The sequence below is a fragment of the Phalacrocorax aristotelis genome, chromosome 6 (genome assembly GCF_949628215.1).
Source record: "Phalacrocorax aristotelis chromosome 6, bGulAri2.1, whole genome shotgun sequence".
Classification (NCBI taxonomy): domain Eukaryota; kingdom Metazoa; phylum Chordata; class Aves; order Suliformes; family Phalacrocoracidae; genus Phalacrocorax; species Phalacrocorax aristotelis.
In genome coordinates, this window is record NC_134281.1 from 48,445,065 (window position 1) to 48,470,110 (window position 25,046).

Here is a 25,046-nt window from a genome sequence, read left to right on the forward strand (position 1 = left end):
TAGCTGTCTCTTGAAAGATAACCTCCCATAATTCATAAACAACAGAATTACATTGAGAGAACCTAATACATAGTAGAAAATAAAGTGTCTGAATTTATCATTATGACCTTGAAAGCTAACAGAGTAGATTGTTAGAAATAATTAATTTTATAAATTTCTTCTCTTTTGGCAACTTGACTGTGAATAGATTGCCATTTCCTTGAAGCTATTTGTTAGCTGAATTTATTTCCTGAATAATTGATGTAAATAACTCGGTGAATAGTAAGTAATTATTCTTGGCCTCCACTTAGTTTGAAGGCAAGTGCTTGGCTACAAGTAGATGATATTAGAAATTTGAGCTGCTGTGATTTGATGGGTAGGTCACCTTCTTTCCCTGGATAACTGAATTTTGAATAATTTTTATGTAACGTGCTCCTTCCAGGCAAAAAATCTTGTAGACTGCAACAGGGCTGTAACGCTGTACAGCACTCCCTGGGCTATGAGGGCGTCTGGATCTGATGCCTCCTCCTCTTCCCACAGGCAGTCTTGCCCATGTGCCCTGAGCTCTGAAGTGACACTTCTTTTTGTAGAGGCAGAGATGCCCAAGACATTTAACCTTTGCTCCGTCTCCCTCAGAAAGGTAGCTGAAGCAGGAGCCGCTGCATTTATTTCTTGTTAAACTCCTGCCTGTGTCTGTAGCTTTTCCTAGCTGTCCCTTTGGACAGAGGACCTGGGGATGAGATCAGTGGTTCCCTGCAGCAAGCATTGCAGCTCTGCTTTAAAGCATCCTCATATCAGCTGCAGCGTATGGATCGGTGGCAGCATTTTAAAGGGTCCATTTTTGGCGGCAGGCTGCTGCCCCACGGAGGGACCCCAGCAGGCTGCCTTTGAGGAGTACGGTGGTGTAGCCCCAGCCTTGCCCCCCCACAAAGTGCCCGCTTGTCTTCCCGGTGAATTATAACTGACCACCTTTAGTGCCCTTTCCTGGGCTTTGATAAAATACACCTCTGAGCAGTTGTCTGCAGGATTTTTGTGGCCATGTGTTGTTACCCAGGACTGTAATGTCACCACCTAATCGCTTTCCAGACAGGCTCCTTTTGAGCTGACTTTTTGCTGGAGGAGAAGGTGGCCTAGAGCATGGGCAGGCTGCTTCTGCACCCAAAAGCTCCCTTGCTGTCAGCAGGAGTGTCGGGGTGAACTGTTCCTTCTAGGCCTAGGGATGCTTGGGCCAATTCACAAAAATCATGCCATTTGTGCTTGGTTCTTTCCTTTTATACTTTTAAGGAAATGAGCTGCTGGTGTGGTGGGGCAGTGCACCCTTGTCAGGCTCCCTCTCCCGGAGCTGCGACGTCAAAGCAAGAAAGGCTGGAGCCGCAGACGGTGCTCCCCAAATTGCATACTTTGCAAGGTCTGCATTGCAACCCCAAAGCTGATCCTGAGGATATAACTATGAATTTCTAGCAGGAAAGAGGGGTTGCCCTGGTGAGGCCACCTGGGGATCGCTGTGCCCCATAACAGCTGGCCCAGGTGGGATCCCATCATCTGTCCTGATTAATGATGCGATTTTTCCTCTAGGTGAGGAAGACCTGAAGTGAGCAGGCTGCAAGATCAAGCCCTGTGTTTGTTAACAGACATGGGGTACCCCATGCTTGTTCACTGTCTCCCCCAATAGTAAGAACATTTTGCATAGTAAAATTAATTCAAACTTGAGATAATGCTAAGCTAAAAAAACCCAAAACAAGTGTTTAGCCCTGATGAATTCAGCTCCCTGCTTCTTCTTGAAGGTCTCCTTTTCTCCTGCTGTTCCAAATCTTGACTTTTTTTTTTTTTCTTTCCATGCTGACCTCATGAGGACACAGTCACCTTCAGGCTTAGGAAAGGTTCCCTTTTCTACAGCTGCTGACTCAGCTGTGCTCACATGGAGACTGGAAAGCTGAAACAGTTGTTGCCCCAAACTCTTTGTCCTTGGCAGAGGTTGTAGCTCCATCTGGCTTGTGGGAAAGTGCTCCCCTTCCCGACGGGCTGTGATTTATGCTCCAGCATGCTGATGTATGTGGCAATTGGCACCTGTTTGTGCTGATACCCAGGGCTGGACGTTGGAAATTCAGGACATGCGTCTTTATGTCCCCTTCAGCCTTTCTTGCTGCAGGAGCACCAGTCTGGAAAAGGGCCATGCTGGGATCGCAAGGTGTTAAGCTGGGATGGCTGAAGGAGTTAATCTGCTGCCTCACTGTAATATAATAGAAAGAAAAACATGCCTGTGGGGCTAGTACATTTTACTATGTAGCTTCAGCTGGTAATTAAAAAGAAACAGTTCAAAATTAAGCAGTAATATGAATAAAACCCCAAATTAAATATACCCAGGACACGTTGCATTTTTCAGTGGGTGGATGCTTAGCATATCATGAAGACAAGCTTTTTAAAAAATACATCTCAGGCTGGGTGCCTAAAACGGGGACCTCCCCAAACTCCCATAGAGCTTTGCTTTTTTCCATGAGGGTGCCCCTTTTGGTGCAGCTCGCTCGTCACTGGTACGCTCTGCCTGGGGTATGTTCCCACATTCCCCTTGTTACGGTGGAGGCAAAAAAGTAAAATCTAAACCCCAGATGGGCCCGGTAACAATTTTACTTGCGAGTCAAAAGCACAAATGTGGTTTCAGGTTCTTGGGAAGGATTTCACATGCCCATTTGAAGGTGGTGATCCTGAAAGTGAGGACAATGTGCCCATTGAAGGTGGAGGAAAGCGATCGTGGGCACTGCCCTTCAGGCATCCTGCCAGGCATCCATTTGGGGAATGTAATTGCTGAGCAAAGGAGCAGGCTGTAACCTTCTCTGTGCGTGTATCAGGCATCTGGCTACTTTTAAATGGAGTGGTGTAACCAAGCACAGTGATAATTTTGAGGTAAAAGCATGGGGGGGCAGGGAGGCGGGCGGGAAGGAGCAATAGAAGAAAAGGTATTTTCAACCACAAGCTCCCCAACTGGCAGATTTCCAAAAGATGGGAAGTGTTGTCTGAAAAAAGCTCACCCTCTGTTCACCTCGTTTGTTACATTCTTTCCCAAAGTATCTGTTACTGGACACTTTTGGGGGGTGTTAGACTTATCTGGGATGGCTGCTCTTGTTTCAGTGACACCTTTGGAGCAATGTGCTACAACCCCCGTGGCACCTCTCCTTCAGTGCTGCTCTTCTCCAGAAACCTTCTCACAAACTTCTAGTGCCCACAAAACTCCTTAGTTACATGGAGAGATTTCCCTGACATTGAGGAAGCGTTTGGGTTTCTGACTATAGAGGGTTGGTATTGTCTAGTAAGTGGTGAGACACCCACAGGATGGGAATAAATGAGCAGAGCCTGAGGCCAAGCCTGCCTTGCGAGGGTGATGGCACAGGAAGGGACAGAGGGGACATGAAGGGGAATGCAGGAGCTGCTCTTGCAGCCCTGTCCAGGGCATCACCAAATAGGTAGCAGGGACATGTGCAGTTGGTCCTGCTGGACCACTGCCTGCTTTGCCTGGGTCAGTACTGTCTCTGCCTTCCTCTACGCCTATGGGCTTCACGTGGTCTGGTGTTACTTTAGACAGCCATCATCTAGTAGCACACAGTCCACCTCCTTTCTCTTTGTGGAGTTGGGTCCTTTCACGTCAGCTGAGCACCCCAGCGTTTTGTCGCCGTAATGGTCTTTCTGGTACCTTTTATTTGAAAACCAAAATGAGTCTGTTTAAAATCAAACCTAGTTGCCAGCTACTCAGTCCTGGAAGAGCTCTTATTCCTCTGCCACAGATTAACATGAAGGGAGTAAAGAAAGAAGTGGAAGGAAACAATTTACACTATCATGTCTGATTTGATTAAAAACTAGCATGGGATTTTTACATTACTAGTAGGCATGGGCATTGGTTTCATACACAGGGTGTTGTTGTCAGCAGCTTAACAGTCCTCTGAGTCCCATAACTGAATAGCTGAGGTGAGTTCCAGGGAGAACCCGTTTTCTTCTTAACGACTCATCGTTTAGCTATAAACAAGAAAAAAAAATACTGTCTCCCTTCAAGAGTGCAGTTTCATGCCAGAGGTATGAATTGATTTTACTGTCTGTTTACCTTTTTGTTGACAAGATCCAAGACTGCAGTCCAGAAGTCTAACTGGTGGCACTTGGACCTGTGAGCTGTCACTACCACGCAAGGTGCTGGTTACTGGAACTTGTTACACTTCAAGCAGAAAAACACCTGCAGAAATGGCTGGTCAGAGTATAACTCTCTTGTTGCAAACATTTAGCCTTTTAGGTAGGTTTAGTCATCAAAATTAATCTACTGAACTCAGTACAACTGAGAAACTGGACCTATGCAAGAGTACTGGACGCGAGTAAACCCCTCATACAAAATCCACAAAAGCCATACAATTAGGCTGCAAGTTTAACAGAGGTAATCATATCTCCTACAGTGTTTCAGTTCTGATTAAGTTGCAAATCCTTCCTCCTGCTATTTATTAAGTTATTTGCCTAAGCTTGAATTTGGGCATCGACCAAAGCAGAGAGTTATCCTACAGAGTTACTGCTCACTTGCTTACACCATTGCTGGTTGAACATCAAGCTGAGTTACTGGTGAAAGAGCCCATACCAATAAAGTGGTGTGGGCACTGAAACTAAAACATCCTTCCACTGCCGTGTGGTTGTTCTCAAAAGGGGAAAGGATGGAAATTCCGTATCAAAGCTCTTTTACCCACCCCCCTTCCTTCTAAATTAACCTCGACTCTAAGTACCTTCAGAAACTAACACAGTTCATTGCATTTAGAAGAAAAGTTTTCAGTCTTATCCTTCTCCCAATAGTGCCTGTGGTACAGCTGCTGTTCACTTCAGTTTACATATTTAAGACCTAGTTTTGGTGTGTTTTGACCTCTTTAACGTGGGTGTGGTACTTCTAGTATATGTACTGAGAATGTTTCTAAACTGCTGTCAAGATGGAAATTAACTGAGATTGGGTTTTTACTCTATGGTTTTTATTTGTTGTCTTAATGGCTTGGTGCAAGGGCAGACATGTATCGAGCACAAACTATAGCTAGCTTACCTGTTCTATTGGATGGCCCACCAAAACCCCCAAACAACTGCTCTTCAGGCGCTGAGTTAAGGATGTGCCTGCCCCAGCCCTGCTGAAGCCAGGAGCTTGGTGCAGAAGCAATAGTATAGTAGGGGCAGCCCAGGGAATGCATGAGAGCTGCTATCAACCAGATAGTCCTTCTCTGGATTGGGGGTCTTGGGGCTGAGGGAGTGGGGGTCTCATCCACAGGGCAGTGTTTTCTTTCTAGGAATTGGTTCTGTTATTTTTGAATGCCTTGATTTGATCAAACACAAAATAACAATAACAAAAAAAATTTGACCTTTTCACTTTTATCATCGGAACTTTGTATAAAGAGAAAACTCAGGGGGCTGAAATCAAGCTGTTGGAAGTCAACTTCAGCAGCAGCTTTGGGTGTGCAGGGTGGAAGGCTGGAGCCCTAATCTCCCTGTAGCTTTCTCAGCATCAAGAAAACCAATCTTAGTCCTAGGGCTGCACATTAGTAGTAAGACTGCTCTGCCCCAGGCCGTGCCTGCGTGTCACCGTCGTGGTAAGGCGGTAGGATAGGTGGTGTTTAGGGGTTTCTCCAAGCACCTTGGTCAGATTCAAACTGTTTTATTAAACTGGTTAATTGACAGTTTGAAAGGGAGGGGGTAAAAAGCGAGGTCCTTAGGTCTCCCTGGTCAGTGCCAAGCCACAGACTGTTAACTACTCCTGCCTTTCAGAAGCAATAACTGTGGGTTTGGGGAACATATGGAACCAACTAGCCGAAAGGCTTTTATGAGGAGCTTTAACAGGGGGCACAGTTTTGTGAGCAGAAATTCCAGTGGATGAGTTAATAGTTTCACTTTCCTTAGCTGTCCCTTTATAGGAACAACAACAACAAAGTCGGGCGCGTTCCTCCCGCAGCCCTGGCTGTACAATGTGCCGATGCATCCAGGATTTCGTTTGGACACTGGGGGAGTCCTTTAGTAGATCCCCCCGGACCTGTTTTTTCGGAGCTATTTCCTGATGCTGACCTCATTAGGTGAGTTTCACAGCTCACTAATTCCTAGCAACAGTGCAAGAGATTCAAGGAAAGGGAAAACCCGTCTTCTGGAAACCAATGGAACTGAACAGATTTGGGCAAACACTTTTATTGCTTTTCATTAATCTGGAAAATCAGGGACTTAGGTTTTTCTTTTTTTTTTTTCCCAAGCCACTATTTTGACCTGAAATTGTACATTTGATTTTCTGTTTCAGTACAGAGAAGGATAACAACAAAAGAACCGTATACCTCGATATTTATGTTGTGGTTTGTTTTGAACCAAGCAGAAGAGTGGGCATTTCTTTTCCAGAGTTGCAATTTGGGCACTGACAGAATATAGTCACTTAAATGGTTCCAGTAATGCCCATTTAGTATTTGCATTGTGGTGGCACATGTCCAAAAGAGAGAGCAAAGGAAAACAATTGTTGCCTGCTCAACACCTGACATCGTAGCATGAAACTTAAGTACTTGTTTTTGTGGTATTGTTATTAATCGTGGCTTTATGCAGGGGTCATCCTGTAACTCCAGCTACTGGAGTCCTGTGAATGCAACGTTTGTAGTTCAGCTGTGGTAAGTTTAGCACTGGAAAGTCGCTTCTCCCCCATTACCTAAGCATGAAGTTTTTTTGAAAACCAAAGTTAGCTCCAAGAGTTTTCTTCAGGTTGCCTTTTGTTCTCAAGTCACTTACAGAGCAAACACACCAGAAGAACACAGGTCCACTTCTCTTCAGCTTAACATAAAATTTGTTTCTTCTATTGTCATTTCTGAATTTGTTGTCTACTTTATTAGCAATATAGTTCATAATAAAGTTTGGGACTGCTCAAGTATTTTATCAGGTAATAAGGTTTCCTTGTCTTATTTTTCGATGGCCTCTCAGATGTCCCCATGAAGCTGTTCTTCAATTGTGGCACCATTTGGGACCATAGTCAGACAAATGGAAGAGGTGGCCCTGGCAAGCTTTCCACTTGGTTATAAATCCATAGTATTGCCTCCTAGAGAAGGTGATAGGCTCAGAGTTTGTCCGAAATTGATTTCTGACAAATCATGTGAGCATTCAGGGTAATCAGCCAAAGTCAACTCACTCGCCTATGCAAAAATATTAAAAATATAGAGCTGAAAGGATGCAGCCAACTCTGCATCCTTGAGCTGATGTTCAGTGATGATCATGGCAAAGAGCTCATGTACTGAATAACATCTTTTAGAAAAGTGAACATCTTATTTCTTCTTTTATGCCATTGAGGGCCTTATGACTAAAAGACCTTATAAGCAGCTGACATAGACCAGGCATGATAGTGTATTTGATGAGGGATAGCTTGTTTTTTGTTTTCTGGGCTTTTTTTCGCTCTTCTCAGCTAGGGCCAAATGCACTTGCCCATATACTCTCTTGTACAAAGGCCATGATATCTCCTTTTTGGCTACTACACACAGCCCTAACATGCCACTGGCCTTCAGGAGCCTTCAGACGGCCAGTCTGAAGTTGCAGGCTTGTGGTAAAATAAAACACAATACATGAAGGTTTGTAGAGTACCTTGGAACAAGTAGGATTTTTATCTAGCTTTGCTTCTAAAACCAAATACAATGAAGAACATGATTTCTGGTGGAAAGCCTCAAGTGTTCCTAAGCCCAGTCCAGGTACGTGTCTATTCACTTCCCCTCCCTGTTTGAAAAGGTGGCAATGCTTTCATAGATCTGTTTCTGTGGATTGGGTTTACTTGCCTAAAAGCCAGATCTCATTAAGATCTCACATAAAATCAAACCATCTACTCCCATGGGCTTGGAAAGTGAAGTTCAGACTGTCCCAAAGGCTGATACTGTTGAGTGCCAACAGTTCTCAGCAGTGCCAGGCCCCTTTGAAACCCTGAGATCCAATGCAGTTTTGTCTGCTTGCTTCATATGCGTGGTTTGGAGGTTTTCTAATGTTTCATCTTTTGAAGTTGAAAGTTAAATGGCTTAAACATTCAAGGTGATTTGTATGTGAGGTAGACTTTTGTAACCCATGCCTTCCGTTAACGTGTGACTCCTGGCTGTGTAATCCAGAGGTATGTGGGGGAGAAAAACTGTTTTAGTGTTGAGGAATCAGTAAAGTGGTTTGCTTTATTGGTCTTCATTGGGCTTCTTTGGCCCTTGTCAAGGCCTGGAGTGAGCTTGCACATGAGTGTCAAAGGCTGGTCTCTGCAGATTTGGTTGCAGCTGAAGTGCCCAAGATCATAAAGGTAAAATAGCAAAGGTTAAAGTGAGGCAGCAGCACAGATACTCTTGGGGGGTGGTGGAACAGTTGGCATGAATGTAAGAAATGGCCCAGTCTTGTTCACCAAGAAATGAAACTTGGGGTTTCTGTAGACCTCCCCCCTCCTGGGGACCCTTCAGTTGAAGTCACCAGTGATATAAGAACTGTTCCCCTGCCCAGCTCTGCTGCATCCCCTCTGACCTTCTTGTGGCAGAAATGACTGGTCCAGCCCTTTTATCCCTGAGGTGACCACCGTCTGTGCAAAAAAGCTGCTAAAGTCTGGCCTGGTGGTTCCTGGTGCTGTGTGGAATTGGTGGTACTTACTCGCTTTGGCAGTAAAACAGGACCCACAGGCCTGCCCTATCTGCCTGTCTCCAAACACCCAAATAAAATCTGTGCTGCGTTGCTGCTTTGCACAGGAGAATGACACCACTCAAATAAAAAGGCTTTCCTCCTGGTGGAGTGAAAACCCCTTTCTGTTGTCCATGGTTGATCGGTCGCAAACGGGGGCCAGAGACAGCCATGCAAAAATTGCTTTCAAAGCGTGCCGATGTGAGGACCATAAATTGTGGGAATAAAAATGCACTTTCCCAGAGGTGAAGTCATAACTTCCCATCACTTCCCAGAACAAATCCTGTCTGCTGTATTTATTAGGTGGGACTGTGTATAGGCAGTCACTCTAAGTGTGTTTATTTTGAAGTCATCAGTTGTTCAGTAATCTCAGGCACCTCTGGGAGATTTAACTCAGATAGAGGTTTAGGCTGGAGGTCGTGGGGTCACTGATATTAAGATAGAGAGAAGGAAAGGAAACAGCGTTGTTTTTGTGGCGTTATCTGAACAGTAAGTTAAAATAAATTTGGGTTTTAAGATGGCTTTAACCTGACTCCGAAGGAAATGGTCTACAAATCCAGCCAACAAGCAGGCAGCTGTGATGAGACCCTGCTTCTCTTTGAGTTTGTTTTGAGCCACCTGACCAAAAACCATGGTGGTTATGGCTTGATTAAGCAAGACTTGTCCAGAAATCTGTTTAAGTGGTTACACTTTTCCTTTAGCATATTCAAATGTTTGAGTTTCTAATTTTAACTTCCCTCCTAAAATAAAATCTCTTGAGTTGCTTTTTGGGCAGTAGTTTGAACCCAGCAATGAGCTCCCCAGCAGTGGTAGCAGCGTGCTGGGTTTCAGCTGGTGGCCAGTATCACTTCTAGGTCCCAAAGCTGCTCAGGGGCAGAGAGCAGGGCCACGAATGTCCTGTCACTAATGAAATCTGGGGTATGGTGCTCAGGGGTCCATCTACTGTTATAAACTCCAAATAACTCGTCTGTCCTTTGTGGAGTCTTTGATGTCTTGTAAGAAGTGAACTCGTACTGTGTGCTTTTCTGCAGCCCAGCACTTATTTTCAAGGAACATATAGGCAATTTTCTTTAAGACCTCTAAACCTCTGCAAATGTGACTGAAATCAGCTAATAGGTTCCAAATTTATTAGGAGGAGACAGACAGACCCCGAGCTTTAATGCAAAGGACTGTTTTCCCCAGGAAACCAGAATTAAGGGGAAAAAAAATGGCATGGGGGAGTAAAGGAGTAATTTGTTTATTGCCGTCTTAATTTTTTATCATAAAACACACCGTCTTATCCTCAGGGTTTGTTGGTGGTTTGTATATGAGTGTGCCTGTGTGTATACATATTTTTGTATATAAAAATCCAGCAACATCCATTGTTTAAAAAATCAAAAATGAGAAGGATTTTACTAAAAGCATTTTGGGAAAACCTCTGCTCTCAGTTTTCCTGTCAACATTTTTCTAAGCTTTTATTTTTATTAGCCAAAATGTTTAGAATCCCCAGGAAATCCTGGGATGAACCATTTCCTCTTTGAGCTGTAGCCCTTAGGGGAAAAGGAAAAAGCTAAGTTCCTTTCAAAGGTTAGAAATTTTTCAAACTGTGTTTTTTGCAGATTTTTTAAATTAGAGAAAAACGAAGTTAGGAAGATGCTTAACTTCAGACTGTGATCCTGGGAAAGATTGATTGCTTTGTAGAGAAGTCTGAAGAGGCTCTTAGATCTGGGCAAGGAAATCTTTCAGGCTTGGATTTTACTGGGGAACTGATTGCCAAATTGAGGTATATGTTGAAGGTTCAGTTGAAAGACTGTCTTTATATTTTTTAAAAGTAAATTTAAAAACAACATTTGCTTTTCCTTGACCAATTTGTGTATGTTAGTTAGCACGTAACAGCTTTGTTTTAAGAGGCTGTTTATGCCCTAGAGATACTTTTTTTTAAAAAAATATCTCAGATCATATTTGTTATATACCTGAGGTTTTGCAGGAGTAAATCCAATTGACTGCTTCCTTTCCTTCAGATAAACTTCAATGGGAATCATAATTTTAAACTAGTAAGAACTTCCATCCTGCAAATCCATATGTACATTGTTAATTTTAAAATCCTCTGGGGTTCACTCCTTAAAGTGAGTTCAGTTGCTTAAAGTTAAGAAGGTAAGTAAGAATATGTGTCACAGACTGCAGCCTACCTGGCCCAGCCAGAGCTCAGCATGGGTTACTTTGCCCTGATTTTAAGATGATGGTTATTCTTTGAGATGGAGAGGGAACTGCTGTTATAAATGAGAGAAGCTGAAAATGTGGTGAAATGTGAGGCTGAGGGATGCAGGAGTCTTTTAATGAAAAATGATGCATCAATATAATTTTTCAGAACTCTGTATTTGCAGTCACTACATGTCACTTTATTTTAGGAAAAGTGCATTTGCTTGTTTATATAACTTGTGACAAACTGTCTGAACTGCTGTTCTTCTGTTTCATTCATATACTTTTTATCAAGTTTCTTTGGAAGGTTCTTGGAAAGCTGAATATGAAAAGCCCAGACTTGGTGGTTCAGTAACTGGTATAAATTACTCCCACAGTCTATCGCAAATATTAAAAGGTTTGTGGTAATTCATGTGAAATATAGTAAACTTTTTGGTAAAGCAAGGGAAAAAAAATCATTTTTAAGGACCTTTTTTTCTTTTTTACCTAAATGTACATAGTGAAGAGTGCTTCTGCTTTCTTGGTGTTTTCAGGTGGGGAATGGGGACACTCAACTAGTCTTCTGGGACAGTGTTACAATTCAGTATCTCTGCTCCCTTTGCAAAAGGGTGGGTGAAGGTGGAAAGACTCAAGGAGGGAGACTAATAATGAATTTCTTAAGGTTTCTGCTACTAGAAGCGTGCAGAATGTCCCAGTACTACAACTGTGACTTAGAAGTTCAGAAGACTTAGATTTTTATCAAAAACCTGACTGAGCTTGGACTTTGGATTTAAGCTAGTGGACAGGAAACAGTCAGAGGCAAAAGTTTCCTAATTTAGGGTTTTTTTCATTTCAGTGTCTCTCATGTAGACAAGTAGTCAAGAAAGATAGCCTAAAAGCCCTCAGACCATGATCTCTGGGCAATATATGCATGTGTTGTGAAGTTATACTTTATGAAGAATATTAAAGGTCTTATAACAAGGTCGTGTACTAGTAGTGAACTTTACATCTGATACTCTTTCCAGCTGGGAATGCCTAAAGACCAGCCCTTGTTACTGTGGGCCAGGATGGGTCACTAGACTTCAGGTGCAAGAGAATTTCAGTTTGGCTTTTTAGGCTTTGCTGTTTGATTGATTGCTGATTGATTTGCTGATTTGATTCCTAATATCCTTACTTCTTCCTTTTTTTTCCTGTCTCTATTTCTATAGGTGCTGTTTGCTCTAAACCAAACTCTGCTCCAACATGAAAGCCTCCGAGCAGGTAGTTTGCAGGCCCCATATACCACTGAAGATCTCATCAAGCATTATAACTGTGGAGACCTGAATGCTGTCATATTCAACCATGACACTTCTCAGGTAAGCAAAAGCATTGTGGATGGGCCAGCTAATTGAGAAAAATCCATGTCTTTAATAGTGATGGCCCTTACAGATCCAGGAAGCGTCTCCTACCGAAGCCCTGATCTAAAATTTCTACACGGGATATAATGATCTGTACTCATTAAAACTGAGGTGAATTGAGGTACAGAGATATTAAGAGCCTGACATAAAGCTTATCAGGTGCTTATAGTACAGCAATAAGTAAAGCTTTGGTCTCAGGGTCATCACTTCATATTCCTCTTTCCCCTCTTCCTTTTGATGCCCTGTGTTTTCTTTCCACACACGCCTCGTTTGCTTGGTGAGAGAGTGGTACTGCTTGGGCTCTGGGGAAGGGGCTGCCTGGAAGACTTTCTGAGGAATGTGCCTGAAAAAAAGTTAATTATGGATGTTTGTAGGGTTGTTGAATGTAGTCTCCTCATGAAGGAGGGGAAAAAAATCTTTGTAATATTTGAGCTTAGATATGAAGAGGAAGTGAAACTTATGTAAATACACTATAAAGTAAATAACTTCTCAAAACTTCAATAATTTTGTATGTCTCAGGCAACCCTTCAGTCTCTGTTTATCTTGGTTATCCAATGCTATTAAAAACCCTCAATGGAGCAGAAGTCTGCTTTCCAGACGAGTTTGATAGTTCATGGCAAACTCTGAGATTCTCATTTAATGCATAGGTTCCTCTTTTCCCTTTCCTGTTAATTCTATGGAATATGGTCTTTGGATGTCATCTCCTACCTCTCCTTTTTCTGATAAATGTTCCCAGGTTCCTGTCTCAGGTGCAGTGACTTACTTGCCGGGGACCTGTATAAACTTTGGCAGCCACAGTATTATATATGTTTTGCCAAAGAAGGTCTGTAAACCGTGACAGTGGTTTACCATTATCAAATGCAAATCAAGGATAACTATGTGACTTCAAAAGAGAACTGAGATAGGGTAAGCTCAGTCTGTTGGTTGAGGCAGAGGTCTCTGAGACATCTTATCTTGCCATTGCTATCTTGAGTTGCACAGGGCTCTGTGGGTCACTTGTTTCTCAGAAGAACAGCTGGGAAAGTAAGGATGGCCCCAACCCGGCTGTAAGGTAACAAAGTCTTCCAGCCGCGCTCCACAACATGGGTGTTTCCCCAGAGATCTTCTATGCCCCTCTGAGAAGTTCCAGGTAGAAATGTAAAAGACAACCAGCAGCAGCTGAAGCTGTTCTTCCATGTCACCTATCACAGAACTAGCCTGCCCCTCCACAGGAGCAGAAAGACATCAGCTTGGACTATCAGAGGTCCTTAAATTCTGGACAAATGGTCACATGTCCTCTTTTTCCCTATCTGGTTATCATTTTCAAATAGTAGAAAGACTGGTAAATGGTAATGAATGGGATAAAACCCCTTTGCTGTCCCAGTTAATCCAGTCTTAGAAAGTGAAGCATTGTTTTAGCATGACTAAGCAGGACATACCAAGGCAGTTAACGTGGCAGTACTGAAACAGAAGCGTGTGTAGTACCAAAGCTGCCAGAGCAGTTCCTTCTGAACAGCCTTGCGCTGGAAAGTAAAGGGAGAAAACAACACAGGTAGGAATACATCTCTAATGGTGGGGTGTGTGAGTTGGAAAAGGTAGAGAGCTCATGATTTTAGAGGGTGCTGGAGAAGTCAATGGTTGTAACTGTTCCTATAATATCAAGGCCCAGCACGTGAGATAAACACATAATGATTATGGAGAAATAGCTCTTGCAAGGTGTGGTGGTATATTTGCCATGGATGAAAAGAAAGGAGTAGTATCATGAAGACAGTCCTAGCATCTGAATGTCCTGAGTCATCTTTTTAATCTCTGTCAGTGTAGTTTCTCCAGCAATAATGCCTTTGTCCCTGAGACAAGTTGTGGCTGTTCACACTGGTTGCATTGACTCACAAACATCTGTGGTTTGTTGACACAATGTCCTATAACAGACCTGTGAGTTAGACTTGAGAGGAACAGATTGCTGTAAAAACTTCTTTATCCCTGCGAATTCTTGGATCAAATGTGATCTTTAAAACAGTGTTAAAGAAAGAAGAAAGAAGTCAACAACCAATCAGAGTTCAAGCACTGGTGTTAGTCATGGTCCCAGAGTGCACATAGTTGATAGAGATTATAACACTTACAGGCCATGGAAAATTAAAATCCCTATATGTATACTAGTCCCTGCAGAACTCTAAATGTTGTGGGCTATTTTCCTCTCATGGGTTGTTGTTTTTAATTTGGGTAAAGAGGTTTTTTGTTTGGTTGTGTTTTTATAAACCAGCTTTATACCATTTATTTTTAATTGCAAGCAGAACAAAATAGAAAATTAAAACCTAAAATAAACTGCCTATTCAAATCAACTTTTGCCAGTTGTGGTAATTCCAAAGTTTATTCTATGTGTTTTTTGCAAGGATGATAGACTCTCTCTGCCATAGGAAGTCTTAGCCATTTGGTTACTAAATAAGATTAGCCGGGTTTAAATATTACACATGAGATCCCCATGGGATCTTTCTCTTGAGCCGTTAAGTGTAGGCACAAGGATTTATCATGGGTTGAGAACGTATTGCAGATCTCGTCAGGTGACAATGAACGATAGGCCTGCAAGTGCAGAAAAACCATAAATATCCCAAGTGAGATGTATCATCACTTAAACTTCAGGGCAGGTACCCATGCCAGTCTTGGGAGACAAGAGTGTCACAGTGTTTTTAGAAGGTCTGCCCATTCTTCCATGATATCCAACTGCTGTCCTAGCACTTCAGAGGTCTGGTAAGTTCTTGCAGCTGGTACCTTTAATGCAACTTTGAAATATTACATAGAAGGGACAAAAGATCAGGAATAGAGTCGTGAGACTCGTTTATGTGAACAGCGGAGGCCAGGGATTCAGCACCGTCCTGCAGGGGCATGGAGACCTGCAGAAGGCTGTGACTCCTACTCTTTGTGGATTCATTTGGGCGCTGTTTATAAGGCTGCTAGTGCCTGCTTGGCCCTTGAAGATTAGCAGAAGCTGCAGAATAAAGGTGAACCTGTCCATCAGTTGCCTCCGTTCAGAGCCACTGGTTTACGTCACTGTAATGAACTGGGAAGTAGCTGAGAAGGTCTGACATAGCTGTGGGGACGGTGGTGGTGGGGAGTATATATCTAGGTGCAGTAACTGCCTAAATTCCTCTAGTGTGAATCCTGGCAGACGGAATGTCTTCAGTAGCCATCTGCAAGATGCTGAGATGCCTTTACAGTAAAACTCATCCTGGAGCGGAAAGAAGGACCAGAAGTGGCAACACTAATACTGCTGACTTGAGGTGTTATGGATGAGTTTCTTGAGCCCTCTTCAGCCTCTGTGAGGGAGTTTGGGAAACCTGCAGTTTCTCAGTGCCAGTCTGGTTGACTCCCACAGCGTTTGGGAATAGAGGGCAGAGTTCCCCTGGGGCCGAGTCTGTGCAGCCCCTTGTCACAGAAGGGACAGTGCTGGGAGGAAAAGTGCAGGGGAAATTATCTCCTAGACTGAAGTGGGAGCTTGGACACAGGTCAGAGGACGGATTCTTTGGCACCTCGGATGGGGGCAGGAACAAGAGCGCCCCAGGGAGATGCTGCCCGCCTTGGGTTGAGAAGCCTGGCTTAGCCAGTGTAAGGTGCTTGAAATGGAGGGGTGTGAACAGGCCCTCAAATCCCTGCCATTTTCCTGTCCCGGAGCCATCAGCACTGATGACAGCAGAGGGCTAAAGAAATCCTTCTCAGTTTTAGGGTTGGAGCGTTTTTTTATTATTTTAATTAAGAACAGAGAAAGAGGGAAACACCTCTGCTTTCCTGTGGTTATATTACATTCTTCATTCCTTTCTCTCTCTTTTTTTTTTCCCTTAAATTTTGTTTCTGAGCACCATTTTTCCAAACGTATAAATCCTTATTTAAACTTAATACATTTTAAGGGGGTGAGTTTATTCAGTTAGACTATAACTCAAAAGTGGAGTAGGAAACATCTCTCCTGCTTCTACAGCCTTCTGCAAACACTTGATTCTCCTGTGACTTCTGCAATCAAGAGGCTTATGTTGGAGTTTCTGGGCAAAGACTCAAAATGATACTGAAGGGAAAGTATTCTAAGTTAAAGATAGGATCGGCATATTTTCTGTTTTTTTCAGACTTTTTTCCCCTCAAAGAAGTCATAGTTTTTTTCTCTCCTTTTGAAAAAAACTGCAAGTGAAGAGGCATCAGAGCAGATCAGCAGCTTTAACGTCTGTATTCTGCTCTGATGCTCTCACAAGGGAATTGAGGTCAGTATGTCCAGGTATGTTAAAATGCAAAAAATCTGTTAGTGCAAAATCAGAAAATTATCTACCTCCAGAGAATACTTTTTCTTACCTGAGACAGTGAAAAAATTGCCTAATGACCTGAAGGCTTGGTGAGGAAAAATTAGGGTGCAGAACAATTTATCTTGTATTTTGTTCCCTAAATCTGATGTAAAAGTCTATATTTAAACACTTTGAACTGATAGATCTGGAGTTTTGGGTTCAGGGATTTCTTGAACCAGTTACTTCCTGTGTTTGGTTTTGAGATGTTCAAGTTTTTAAGGACAATTTTGTAAAGCAGATTCATCTTTGACAGCCTGGAATTAGCTGGCTCTGTGTTTCCTTGTATTCCTATGTACACTTTATTAAGAGGGAAATTGAAAAGCCAAGGCTGAGATTTTTCTCCTTCAACCCTTCCCAAAAACTCTACCTGTGGTGTCCAGCTAGTGTTTCTCTGGTTCTGTCCTGACGAGAGGCTCCTGTGCAGGAAAAGATGGTTTCTCTGCCCTTGTTGCTGATCTGGTGTATCAAGAGGCATGCAGCTACACTGCTTGCTTTATAGACAGTTTTCTGCAGGCCAGGTCCTACTGGTTGCGTACTTGTTATTTGCCTGTCCCACTTAGGGTTAACAATACAATCCAAGAGTCATACCTGCCACTCATAAAGCATCTTTCATCCAGAGAGGCTTTATGTTTTGCATGTGTTTTAGACTGTATTGAAAGCCCTTTGAAATAATGGAGACTATTTTCATGCCTTCAGCAGGCTTTGTATGAGTCCCAGTGGGCCCAGCCATCATCTGGATATCGAAATGAAGAAATCAAGTTAGGCCAGTGAATAGCCCAGTTTACAGGCTTTATGCTTACCTGAGTATAATGATCTTGTTGCCAGGAGAGGTGAGGTCTTGGCTTCATCCTATGCAGAAAAGCAAGCTACACAATGAAGTTGCTTGGCCGTCACCACAGCCTGTAGACAAGCCTCAACCCCTTTTGAGTGCTCAGGTCTTGCTGTGTCTCCTTCAAGCTGTGCCCCTCAGAAACAACAGAGCTTTTTGTATAACTTATTAGAACGATGTCACCTGTATCCTGAGTTGCCTCTGCAACCTCAAAATACCATGGATTCATGCTGAACAAGACTGCTTGTCGTCTGAAAACGATGTGATGGTCCTGACAACAGGACTTTGGAGAGCCATACACTAACACCACGTCAGTAGTCAGCCTCCCTAAATTAAAGAAGAAAAACTTCAGTGCATCACTTCACAATACCCTTGCTGTTTATAAATCACCAGGTTGTGTTATGTACCCCTTTAAAAATGATATAATCCTGCATTTAACCCTGTCCTTGAAGATTTAAGGGCCCTGATAATTCTAATTACATCATTAACTTGCACCATTCTCATTCTGGATAAAATACAACTAGATTTCTGGCTCACTTCTCAAATCAATGAAAACTATCTGTGGAATGCTCCAGCTTCAATAACTGCAGAAACATGCAGCTGAGACCATTAGGTAGAGTGTTGAATGACAAGCAGACCTAATTTGTCCAAGGAATGGAGTTTTATCTAGGGCGAAGGAAGATAAATCCATAAACCGAAGGCACAGCTATTGTAATGCAACGCTTTGGAAACATCTTATCACTTTCAGCTGTAACGAAGTGCAGGCGAACTGGCACAGCCTCCTGTTCTTCCAGGGAAAATGATTATAGGCTTTCCAGTGAAGCAACTGCGAGGTTGTCTGAGGCACCAAGGGAGCTGGTCCCATGAGTTTCTCATTCTGGGTCCAGGTGAAGGGTCAGTAATGCTTCCACAAACGTGTGTTATGACTGACATTGAAGGCAGGCCTGACGCTGCCCAGGTGTTTGGCAACACACGTGCTCGTTGCCCTTTGTGCCCCAATAGCAAGCAGAGGATGTCTCCCAGTTTCTCTTCTTTGGGCTGTAGCACAGGATGCTGCTGGAGAGATGTTGCCTTCCCATAGTTCAGAAGAGCTCCTGATCTGCTGGGTTGGGATCATACTTTCTTTCCACTTGCACCTGAGTTACAGCTTTGTGTCTTGGTATATTGTGAGCACTTGGAAGTAAAAACCCAGAAGTGCAGCCAAAATTTTCAGAGTCTAATTTTCATATTATGTCAGAACAGGATTCCAGATTGGAGCAATATTATATTTTGGCGTATGTGTTTCAGAAAATTGGTTACAGATCCAGGCTGTGAGAGTTAACCCTACTTGTTGATGACAGTGCTGGGGAAAACACTGTGGAGGTTATTTTTTTATTAATAATCTGGAACATGCCCAGATAATTTTCATGCTACAGGTTTTGAAAATAGGTTCTTGCTTGGAAATTTTCATTACATGTTTGCGTTTAGAGTGGTCTTACCTTGGAATTTCATTTCTTCCTCTTTCCAGTTTCCATGGAGAAAGCAATGGGAGAGGGAGAGAAAGTCAGAGAAAAGTTGGAACAAGGCATTTAAAGGCAAAGATTTTTCTTTCAGAGGCTGCTGCGTTATTAGAAAAGGAACATATTCAACTACAGAAAAGGGCTGATTTACATTAAAAATGTTTAAGGATTGTTGACTACCTGTATTTATTAGTAAGGGAATAAACTATAAAAGAGTATGAAAGAGAGATTGGTAAAAACATTTGGAGTTCAAGGTGGTAGCATGCTGCTTTCTGTGCATTGCTGTATGTTTGCTGTAAAGCATTTACTGTCGCTTCTTTATAAAGAGCTGGTTTATGAAGTGTTTCTTGGAAAGACTTGTTCAAGAGAAATGAGAAAGACTTGTTAGTTTTTTAAACAATATCTTTTGGGTTGAATATACAAAATGCTTTTTCTCCCATTGTTTTATCCACAAGCTGTATTTGTCACCTCATTATGACAGGGAGGGGAAGAAAGTGGGACAAAGGGGCAATTTGGTTGTTTTTGCTGACTTGGCAGGATTAATAGCAGACATTATCCAAAAAGACTGTGTTCTTGGGTACTCCTTGACACAGCATTTCTTGGTCGGACGCTATTATTGCACATTACCAAATAGCAAACACCATAGATCAGGCTCTCCGGTGTGGTTGCGCTCTCTGATGGTGACTTCAGACCAGGATCTTCTCTTTTCTCCTCTGGGAGAGATGATTGCTAATAAACCCAAAGTCAAGGCTTATACAGTTCCACCAGCTGTGACACAAGGAAATCAGTTTCAAGGATAGCTTGATTTGTCTCTACTTCACTGACCTAATCTGAATTATTCCTTATTTTTCTCCTGACTGGTCCTCATTCCATTTCAAAACGCTTTCCTGGAGAGGTGCTGCATCTTTACACCCTATACTAGACCTCTCAAACAACCCTACCTTAAAAAAAAATAAAACTAGTTCAAAAGTCATCATCCAGTTTGTTCCAGATGCCAGGTTAGAAAGCTGAGGCTGGTTGGATTGGGAGTAGCCTGGAGTTTTGCTAGGACCGAACAGGAGGGCAGGGGTCAGGGCTCTCTCCACACAGCACTGCCTTGTGGTGTCAGCTCCAGAGGTCTTGTGTCCAGCCCAGATGCTCTTGTGTTATTAAGCAGCTTTTTCCTCCTTGCTAAATTGTGTGATATTTTGCAAAGCATATCTTTTGGATTACACTCGTCTCAGGTTAAAATTATATTGCAAAATTCACGAAAACATTCAGGCTTTCCCTAACATCTTACTAAACAGGGGTGGGAAGAAACTCACCAAAGAGCCCTGAACAACCAAGCCTGAGTTTGTATCCACTACTGACCAGCTGTTCTCCCGCTGTGTAATGGACGACAAAATGAAAAATACCTTTGGAAAAAGAATTGCAACACTTTAATAAACCAACCCCCAAAACCAAACCTTCTGGCCCCATTTTTTTTTCAGTTTATTGCCCTGCTTTGCCCTTTGATCATTATCTTTACTTGGGTGTCATGGCAATATAATAGGTGATGGTTTTAGTGTCAGAACAGGAAAAAAAAATATTCTTTGTCAAAGGAAACAAAGCATTTGGAAGGGAACTAGAAAAACTTGAACTTTTCCATATGTTTGCAACTCGTGAAAGCTGGGGTCAAAAAAATCCCAATGTTAAAGGGGTTTTAAATGGGGCAGGAGTATCATTAGGTAGTTAAGATTTACCCTCCCTACTGAAACCCAAACCTTTATTTGCATGCACTGCAGGCTTGTCATCCTTATTCAATTAATGAACAGGTCCCTGTAATCTGGTCCTAAATATACACTGCATAGTTGGGTGAAGCTTGCAGAAAGGAGGCCGGGATCATTGTTCTGACTTTGTTTTGTTAAGACTTCTTTAATCAAAACATTCATTCAGATAGAGAGGCTGGCTGCATATTTTGGCATCACTACCAAGGGGAGCAGGGACAAGGTTGGGGTGGGGAAGGAGGTTGGTGTTGCTTGCTTTTGTTTTGTTTTTTTTCTTTTTTTTCCTAAGTGTTTGGAAAGCAACTATTTAACTGGTGTGGAAAAACAAATAGAACCCATACATGGAGGTCATGACTTCTCAGGGATTTGGTGAAAGTCTTTTTTTTTTTTTTTTAACAGGGATAAATGTATCACCCCCCAAGTGTTTGTGAGATGCGCAACCCATCCCTGTGGCCCTTCTGCCTTTTTCCCCCTTTATCTATATTTTTTTTTAAACATGCTTTCCTTCAACCCAGATGCATGGGAGAAGGTAAAACCAGGTAGTGCACGTGACTGTCATTTGGCCAAGTACCACCTGGGAGAACAGCAATGGCAGGATGGGTTTGGGGCTCCCAGGGGGTTCTCCAGGCAGGTGAGCTGGGGGCTGAAGCTGCAGGGATGTGGGTATCGAGGCGCTCTGGCAGCGGTAGCCCACCCTGCCGGCAGGGAAATTTACCCTCAGGCCAGCAATGACTCCTACAGCTTTTGTGTCACCTGCAGAATTGTTTTATAAAAGTATCATGCACTATTTGTAGAGACTTCCTTAGCTTTCAGCATACTTTTCTCCCTCCCTGTCTCCTCCTGTTTGTGATTTTCCTCTGTTTATAGATTTAGATGCTCCAGTTGCTCATAGAGCTGAGCTAGCTAATTTGAAATTCAAAGACCTACATTTTTACATTCAAGTTGCAACGCCATCCTGAGAGGTACCCAAGCTAGCTTCAAACTGGGTAGGGCAATTACAGAAGGCTTGCTGGTGTGAACTGCAATGAGTCTGCAACATATATGGATGCCGAGCAGTGATGTGGGTAGACAAAGATTAGCTCACAGACAGGAGTGGCTCCCCACAGCTGGTCCCAAGAAATGTGCTTACTCTTACACTGGGTCTCCTTGTGCTCTTGGACTTTCTTCTCTCCTTTACTTCCCTTCAAGCAAAAAAGCATTTTTGCTTTTATTTTTTTCCCTCCATCCTCATCAGGATATTTTCTGTGGGTTTCTGATGCCGTACAATACTGGGTTTGTGAGAGGAGACTCTTCCAGCCATTGTTATTCCCGGGGAGGAGGGTGCAGGCAGGCTGCTGGGGTAGGTAGCCATGTGTCCTCTTCCTCTGAGGCAGCAGATGGAGAAAACAACACATTGAAAAAGAGCAGGGCTGGGCTTGCTGGCATGGGGCTGTTAGACACCCCGACCTCAGCCACTGCCCACTGATCAGGGAAGCTTGAACACCCCTCACGGGGATGGGAACAGGGGCCTTATCAGTGCAGCTCAGCGAAAGGAGTCGGCAGCCTTTAGCTCAGAGGGGATTAGCTATGCCTAAGCGGCGCAGAAATGCTGGAAACTGCAGCATCACACCCCACTTACAGTGAATTGGAGCCAGAAAATAGTTCAGGGTTCCTAAGCCCCTCTCCATTAAGCTTCTGGTTCACAAGACCACACTTTCCACTGAGGGAGAGCTGGCTGTCCTTTGCCTTGCAGTTTTTCAGGGCTGATCCGTGCTTTTGGAAGTTTGGGACACTACAGACTCTTGCTAAGCCAAGGGGCATGATGGAAAATCCATTCCTGCTGTGGAAATGCTAAGTTGATCCAAAGCGCAACTGCACTTTCCAAAGGGCTCCGTGGTACAGGGATGGCTGTGGCCAGGCAGCGTGGCTGGTGGGTGAGCGTGGGTGGGAGAAGTGCGACTGGCTTTTTGATGCGCGCTCAAAACTTGCAAGCCTCCGGCTGCAGTGAGAGTTGTCCCTGAGGAACGGCTCTGCTTTCTGCAAAGGGGTGGGAACAAAACTGGATGAGCACAGACTGGGGATATGTTTAAGATTTCTGTGACTTCAAATCAGTCTGAGTCTGTATCCAAGTTTGGTGTCAGAGTATGCTTCTAATAAACCATTTTAGCAGCCTAAAATCCACCAAATTGACATACCTATTCTCGCCACAACCTCCAAAATGTGTTGGATGTGCGTGTAATATATTTTCAAGTCCCATCTAGGGTAGATGTTTGCTCTGAGAAAGGGAGAGGAGTGATGGAACTGACTTACCCTGAATATCAAAGACTTCTTTTACAGTCCACTCGGGCTTCTAATATTTTATTCCCAATTCTTTAAATTTTGGTGCTTGAAAGAAAGCAGTAATGCATTAATCACAACGTGGTTGAACTGGACACCATTTTGCAGAGCTCCTTCCTGGTTTCCCTTTTCCATAAGAAACTGGAAGCTCGTCTTCTTGGCAGCTGCCAACTTTGGGCTTTGGGCTAAATCAGATTCACCAGACATCCCCCCTCTTTGGCCAGTGAAGTTCTCCATCAGGATGGAAGCTCACGAGCGCTGGAGGAAAACCAGTCAAGTCGGCAGCAGCGTTTGTCTCTGCAGCAGCCACATCCTCCTTGCGGAGATGCTTGTTCTTGCAGCCCATTCACTTTGCACTACTTGAATCCTTAATATCAGAGGCTGCAGTAAGTGGATATTGCTCTCTCAGATGCCAGAAGGGTCCATTAATCAGAAGAAAACAGGTGTCTTCCAAGTCCAGAGCAGTATATTTTGCAGCACTGCAGTAAAAACCACGGTGCCCTGTCAAGGCTGGTTAATGGGAGGGTATCCTCCCTTTATAAACAAATGATAACTTGAGCTCAGATATCAGCCTCTGACCCAAGAAGGGCTGGTGTGAATTTAGGGCCGTTCAGTTTGTTGAAGGAGCCAGCGGGTTTTGGGCTGCTGCTTTGGCTTCCTGGCAGCCCCTGTAAGCTGCGCTGTCAGCTCTTGAGATCCTTATCATGCATAATGCTGTCAACCGTACAAAAGTTCCTGACCTGCGTGGTACAAGCAAAATCCTTCAAAGCATGATCCCTTACTTGTTTGCTGGCCTCTGCCCACGTAAAGCTCATAAACTAGAAGACTAATAAAGAGAGCCCAATCTTAATCATGTTTTAAAAAAATATTAATGTAGTCGACGTGATCTGGGAACAACTCCCTGCTAACAACTGGAGATAAGAATTACTAGCATGGAGGATGAGCCCTCCTGTCAGGGAAAGATGGATGGTATTTGTATTGAGGTGCTAAACTGGAACCCGGGAAGCTGATGGCCAACTCTCCGCCTTGCCATAGACGGCCCTTGTGACCCTGGGTGTGCCTCCTCGTATTTTCTCTATTTAGCCTGTGAACGCTCTGGGGAGAGGAGAAATAAAGCATTTTCATTATTAAGAGATTCCCCTACAAGTATTAGTGATGATACTGTACTTGCAGCAGTCTGGAGGTTGGACGTTGCACAGGAGGTAAGGCTGGAAAGCCATTAGTTATCTGCTGATGAGGAGGCAGTGGGAGAGAGGAGTCTCAGAAGCCAAGAGGGTTGACCAAGATATAGGAAGGTAATGGCAGGAAAGGTTTTAGGATCACTATATTTTCCATCGCAGGTGTTGGCTTCCCATTTCCCTACCTCAGCATCCTCTTCTCCATCTGCAGGTAGACTTATGGTTGAAGACCACCTCTGCCTGCACGAAGGCAAGAAAGGGCATGCAGCCCTGTGTTCTAATGATGGCAGTATTGGTTTTTCATTGACATCATCTTACAATTTGAATGCACATTCCAGAAATAGGCTAGCATCACTGGAACAGAACAAGGCTTAAAAAGGTTATCAGAGGATTAGGAAATGTAGTGTGTAAGGAGTAGGAACAATAATACTATTCCTCCACATCTGATTGTGATTTGATACTGGACTGAATCTAGAGCAGCTCCACCGTAGCCAATAGATCCAAAGCAGGAAAGAATAATGTTAACCAAAGTTGATGGTGCTTATATGTGTCCAAAAAAATTATTTGCAGATAGATAATCACAACTCTGGCATCGTGCCTCTGCCCAGAGTATTTGTCCAAATATTAAACGGTAAATAAGAAAATATATTTAAATGCAGTCTGGTGTTTATGAATGTGCAGCTGAACTTTGGCAGTAAGCCCTAAATGTGATAAAAGTCTCTACACCAATATATTTTGCTTTGCTTTTCTTTTCTTTTTTACCTCCATTTCTTCCTCTCTGTCTCTATAGACAAAGCTGACAGCATAGCATAGATCTTGAGGTACCTCTGATGCATTTTTCTAAGCTAAAGTCTGTTGTTAGATCTTATGATGGTTGCAGCAGAATCACAACCTCCTTCCACAAAGTATTTGTAGGAAGAGAGGTTACCGCTAAGCATCATCTTGGACTTCGGATCTTCTTTGGGTCCTTCAACAGCTAGATTCAGTCAGTGCCTCGTATGT

At 43.2% G+C, this 25,046-nt stretch overlaps 1 protein-coding gene across 1 annotated transcript in view; it reads left to right on the plus strand.

Annotated features, from left to right (window-relative positions):
• TRABD2B (TraB domain containing 2B) overlaps positions 1-25,046 on the plus strand; it is a 292,849-nt gene that overhangs the window by 148,405 nt on the left and 119,398 nt on the right. Inside the window, exon 3 of the mRNA XM_075097676.1 lies at positions 11,991-12,137. Coding sequence (XP_074953777.1) covers positions 11,991-12,137 — 147 coding nt within the window. The remainder of the gene's footprint in view (positions 1-11,990; positions 12,138-25,046) is intronic.